General features: G+C 42.7%; 1 protein-coding gene across 1 annotated transcript; it reads left to right on the plus strand.

The window, feature by feature from the left end:
• Positions 1-5,282: 5,282 nt before the first annotated feature.
• On the plus strand, positions 5,283-5,810 carry LOC104429798 (BON1-associated protein 2). The gene has a single exon (XM_010042607.2). It carries the CDS (start codon positions 5,283-5,285, stop codon positions 5,808-5,810), a length of 528 nt encoding a protein of 175 aa, XP_010040909.2.
• Positions 5,811-6,147: the final 337 nt, after the last annotated feature.

The following is a 6,147-nucleotide window of genomic DNA, read 5'->3' on the forward strand; positions in this document are numbered from 1 at the left end:
GTTCTCAACTTTCTCCTACGCCTTACCTAGGAAAGCCCAGGAAAATAGTTTGAATGTCTTGATTAAGACTGCTTCCATCTCATAAAGATAATGGTGCAAATCTAAGATCTCAGTGAGGCTAAAAGATAAGCCCAGCAAATGCATTCAATCGTGATAAAGAATAAACTTTGCAACACTATATTTCTCCTATTCTTTTCCAAAAATCTTTTCGTGTCTCCATATGAACTCGATCTCTGCATATGTCATTTGTTACGTCTTATTTTTCGTGAAAAAAAAAATTATGTCGGCCCTTATTTGGATAATGTCCATCCATATATTCTAATAGAGAAAATAAAGAGCATTGGTTCTATTGGACCGGTGCATTTATACATTCTCATGGAAAACATGTGAAAGTTTCCCAACTTCGAACGACGAAAGAAGATGTGGATAACATTGAGAAGGACTTTGACATTAACAAAATCAAGACATGTCGACGTGTCACGCACGTCTTCACCCAATCCTTTCCTTGGATTACACGTGGCGATCCTTATCTCTTGGGCGGCCAGCATTATCTACTTGTTCAAAATCTTGAAGCAGCTACATATTATTATTTTAGGTCAAACCATTGGAAAAAGGTTCTCTTAGGCGTGTTCTATGAGGTAAAGAACATAAAATTTCACGGGTTGGCCCCGCATAAGGACGGTAAGATTTGCCGGCTCACATGGTTCATAATTTATGATGTGAAGTATATGTGTTGCAAAAAAAAGTATAGGTGTTGCCATAATACTACTGTAGCTGACCGAATTAGAGTTTTTTGGACTGAGATTGGCTAGCATTACGGCACCGTTTTTGACAAATAGTAACAGTGCTAGCGGGACCACAAATTCTCTTTTGCTTAGTATGGGCAAATGGAGGATTAGGTTCAACCTGTCGAGAAACAGAGGAATGTATCAAACACTAGCCAAATTCCCTAAATGTCAAAAACTAGTTTTAGACGATTTCATATCTCACAATTTTAGAGAAATAAAAAACTAATACTTGAGAATTGACAAATGGGAAAAGTATTTGTTAGGTATACAAAGGATATAGATTGTGGATTCTTAATTCTTTTGACACTTTCAAATCACCCACATAGCAACTAAATTCTTTTAGGGATATGTTGAGTAGAATCCTAAAACTTGTGCAGAAAGTGCAATTGAGTCCTAAAACTTACAAAGAGTTCAATCAAGTCCTAAAACTTGTGCGAAAGTGCAATTGAGTCCTAAAACTTACAAAGAGTTCAATAGTCCTAAAACTTGTCCAGAAAGTGCAATTAAGTCCTAAAGTTAACACCGTTAAGAAAGTTAACGGAAATTGCTGACGTGGCGCGTCATATTTGAAATGATTTTTTATTTTTCAAATGACTTTTTAAAATCATTTTTATTCAAAATCTTTAAAAATTAGATTAAAAACTAAAAATGAAAATCTAAATTTATTTTAAAAAAGAAAAATCTAAATTTATTTAGAAAAACAAAATTGTTCAAAAAAAAAAAAAAAAGGGGCGGTGGACTTCCGCCGCCGCCCATCGCCGGAGGGGCCGGCGACCGTCGCCGCCCCCGGGCGAGGCCTCGTCGGCCCTCGCTCGGGGCCGACGAGGCCTCGCCCGGGGCGGGCGACGGCCGCTCGGCCCCCGGCGAGGGGGCGGCGACCGTCGCCCGCCCAGGCGAGGCCTCGTCGGCCCTCGCTCGGGGCGGCGAGGCTCGCCCGGATCTCGGCGAGGCTCCCCCATCTGCGAGCCTCGCCGGCCCCGAGCGAGGGCCGACGAGGCCTCGCCAGGCGGGCGGCGGTCGCCGTCCCTCGCACAGGGCCGGCGACCGTCGCCCGCCACAGGCGAGGCCTCGTCGGCCCTCGCTTGGGGCCGGCGAGGCTCGCCGGATCTCGGCGAGGCTCCCCGGATCTGGCGAGCCTCGCCGGCCCGAGCGAGGGCCGACGAGGCCTCGCCCGGGGCGGGCGACGGTCGCTCGGCCCCGGGCGAGGGACGGCGACGTCGCCCGCCCTCGTCGGCCCTCGGCGGGCCGACGAGGCCTCGCCTGTGGGGGCCGACGGTCGCCGGCCCCCGTGAGGGCCGGCCACCCCCGCCCGGGGCGGCGACGGTCGCCGGCCCCTCCGGCGATGGGCGGCGGCGGAAGTCCACCGCCCGTTTTTTTTTTTTTTTGAACAATTTTGTTTTTCTAAATAAATTTAGATTTTTCTTTTTTTTTAAATAAATTTAGATTTTCCTTTTTAATTTTTAATCTAATTTTTAAAGATTTTGAATAAAAAATGATTTTAAAAAGCCATTTGAAAAATAAAAAAAAATCATTTCAAATATGACGTCAGCGCCACGTCAGCAATTTCCGTTAACTTTATTAACGGTGTTAACTTTAGGACTTAATTGCACTTTTTGGACAAGTTTTAGGACTTGATTGAACTCTTTGTAAGTTTTAGGACTCAATTGCACTTTCTGGACAAGTTTTAGGACTTGATTGAACTCTTTTGTAAGTTTTAGGACTCAATTGCACTTTCTGCACAAGTTTTAGGACTTCTACTGAACATATCCCATTCTTTTATCTACACATTGAAAAACAAGTTTTTCTCTTTGCAAAAAAGAAAGTTTATTAGTCTCTAGTTAACTTTAACTGTACACCAATAGATGGTACTTGATCATCGTATTTTAATCATTATTTGTCAAGATATTACATTTTTCTTGAATTGGATATTCTTAAACCATTTTTTCTTTGATTTTTTTTTTTTTACGAAGAGTTCCTTTTGTAGTAATTGGATTGATGAAAATATATTACAAGATTGGTCGGGAAAAATTATTAACTAAAGATGTTAATGATAAAGATATCATGACAATAAAGAAAAAGGAATCTGTGTTAAATGATTATAGAGTTTAACTTTTATGAGTTCATACTTTTGTAATATTTGTAACAGAAAGCTATATTTGACATTAGATTTATAAACTCCTATAAAAGAAAAAATGGTAATGAAAGTATAATTAAAATATGATTGAAGATTGGTGTTAACTAAACAAAAGAAAAATCACCTTAAAATGTAATGGAAGAATTAAACCAAATAAATATTATTTCTTTTGTGATTATCAGAATATTGGTCATTGATAATATTAGGTCTTTTTCCCCTATAATAAGAGTAATTTGATTTTGGACTTATCAGAAAATGCGAATATTCTAGCCATTAAGATTGTATTCATCTCCTTCTTTTACGTGTTCATCAATTAACAAGAAACGAATTACATGTAAACTAGATCCTAAGCTTATCTTCTCGAGAAATTTGAGGCTTGGTGCCGGTGCATTTTTCCTTCAATTACGTTCAACAATTTGTTTAGCAAGTAAGACTTCGTGAAAAAAATATAATAGCTCACAAATAAGCAAGTATCATTTGATTTATAATGTTAGCCTAAGAAGAAACTTCGATCCAAATCCATGAGACCGAGACATATATATTTGTTCAAATTTGATAGACAAACATCGAGTTTGGGATACCTGGAGTGCCATAACTTGGCATAGGAGGACACTTAAGTGCCAATTTCAAAGTTAAATGGAACACTTAGGTGCCACTCCAGCGAAAATCCGGTCAAATGGCTGACGTGACAATTTTTCGGCGAGTTTGGTCCAAAACGGCATCGTTTTATACGCTAACGTGGCGAGAAAATGCAAAAATGACATCGTTTTGTGTCGATGTGTAAATAATAATATAAAAATTAATTAAATTAGATTTAAACTTAATTTTATTTAAAATATTCTAAAATTTAAAAAAAAATTAAAAAAAGGGGAGGTCAAGGGGGCGGCTAAGGGCCGAGCCATCGCCGCCGTCGCCGGAAGGGTCGGCGAAGGAGGAGGGAGGGTCGGCTAAGGTCGCTTGCCCCCGGCCGACCGGCGGCGAGGGCCGTGAGCTCTTGCCGGATCGCGACCCTTGCCCTAGATCCGGGCGAGGCTCGCGGGCCTTTGCCACCGGTTGGCCGGCGTTGCTTGCCCTTGGCCAAGGCTCGGTGACCTCGGTCGACCCTCCCCCTCTATCACGACCCTTCCCCGGCGGCGACGGGGAGGCGGCGAGGGCCCGCAAGCCCTCGCCTAGATCTGGAGCGAGGTCGTAGCCCTTGCCGTCGGTCGCCCGGGGGCCGGCGACCCCAGTGACCCTCCCCCTCCATCGCCGGCCCTTCCTAGCGACTAGCGACGGCGGGGAGGTGGCGGCAACAAGGGCTCATCCCTCGGCCGCCCCCTTCGACCTCCTTGTGTTTTTTTTTTTTTAAAAATAATTTTTAGAATATTTTAAATAAAATTAAGTTTAAATTTAATTTAATTAATTTTTATATTATTATTTACACATCATACACGAAACAACATCATTTTTGCATTTTCTCGCCACGTTAGCGTGCAAAACGATGCCGTTTTGGACCAAATTCGCCGGAAAATTGCCACGTCAACCATTTGGCAAGATTTTCGCCGAAGTGACACCTAAGTGTTCTATTTAACTTTGAAACTGATACTCAAGTGTACATTTTCAAAGTTATGTCACTTAAGTGTTCTCTCGTGCCAAGTTATAGCACTTGGGCTATTCTTCTGCCGACAAACATCATATTCTAAAAAAGTAACCTCATAATGAATTTAGTATTATTTACACCAAATTAATTACATATGAAGCATGGAGCCACTTATTATTAAATTTGGGTCACATAAATAAAATACAAAATCCATAAGTGTCTCCATGGCCGTGTCATTCATTTAAATGAGTTTAACTTTATTTTTGGTTGTGTTTGCTTCCTACCTGGTTCTCCACTCGGGGCATGGTGGGTAATAAGTATAAATATTGTCCATAAGTAAATTTAATTAAATATAGAGATTTGGGTAATGTGGGTATATGTGTAATCCATGAATTAACAATCTGAGTAGAGGAAAAGGGTCCGATCTTTCCCCCGCAAACGAATTTTTTATTTCCTGAATGTGTCTCGGTTTCTCCGTTTGGACTAGCGATTGCGACTAATCAACGGCGAATAATCAAAGAGAAACTTCAACTCGTCTCTTGACCTCTATAAACGCGTCTCCGTCAATTCGGAGAAGACGGATAAGAAACCACCCACCCCCTTCTCCCTTATTTCTCGCTCCCTTCCTTCACGACACAGCCTCCTTATATATAGCCAAACCACGCACTCTCTTTCCTCTTCAGTCTTCTCCACCTCAACACTCTACATTTCTTCCAGTTACAAGCTTCAAGCTTTTCCAAGCGAGTAATTATTAACCTAGAAAAGGAAAACAAAGAAGAAGATGATGAAGCGAGCCTTGGAAATCACCTCAATATCCGCAGAGAACATCCGGCTCAACAAAAAGCCCGTGAAGAACGCGGTGGTGGTGATCCGAGTGGAGCACGGCTACGAATGCTCGACCAAACCGGCGCCGGACAAAGGAACAAACCCTAAGTGGAACGAGAGTCTCGTTGTTGACTTGCCACTGCATGCAGGCTTCATCACCGTGGAAGTGAAGTGCAAGAGCTCCTCGGGTAAGTACAATCTCGTCGGCGGAGCGATAGTGCCGATTTCGGACTTCGCTGGGGAATTTGGCGCACCGGAGGGTCACGTGCATTTTCTAAGCTATAGGTTGAGAGATTCTAGTGGCGTGCGGACGGATGGCATCATCAACATTTCGGCGAAAATGGCCATAGCGGCCCTGGCACATACGTATGAGGTTCCGCGACCGGAGATCGGAGTACCAGTTGGTGATCCAAGGAGGATGATGGCGGCCGGTGGATTGGTGACCGGAGTCCCAGTTTGGTACGCCCAGCCTTGTAGATGTTGAAGCCAGAGCTGATCAAACGAAGTTGACCTTTTTTGTCGGACAATTTTCCCTTGCGCTAACATAACATTGTAAACCCAGGATGTGCAATTGAAAATTTGAATAGACCAAAATATATGGGTATGGTAAACAACCTCAATTCGTGGCCGGCCATACTGTTTCTAGAACGCGACATTGTTCTTTCTTTTCTTGTGCGGTTTCTCTTGGCTCTCAGCTATACAATCTCGCTTCCTAACTAACATGGAGAGAGCATCTACCTGTATATAATAAAGGCAGAAATCTCTCGATTATATTTGAACACCGATGTATATTCATAACAACAATGGCTGGGAAGCTACTT

The sequence above is a fragment of the Eucalyptus grandis genome, chromosome 5, assembly GCF_016545825.1.
Source record: "Eucalyptus grandis isolate ANBG69807.140 chromosome 5, ASM1654582v1, whole genome shotgun sequence".
Classification (NCBI taxonomy): domain Eukaryota; kingdom Viridiplantae; phylum Streptophyta; class Magnoliopsida; order Myrtales; family Myrtaceae; genus Eucalyptus; species Eucalyptus grandis.

What these genes read in the sequence shown, in the direction of transcription:
- LOC104429798 (XM_010042607.2), top strand. Translation starts at nt 5,283, where the DNA reads ATGATGAAGCGAGCCTTGGAAATCACCTCAATATCCGCAGAGAACATC.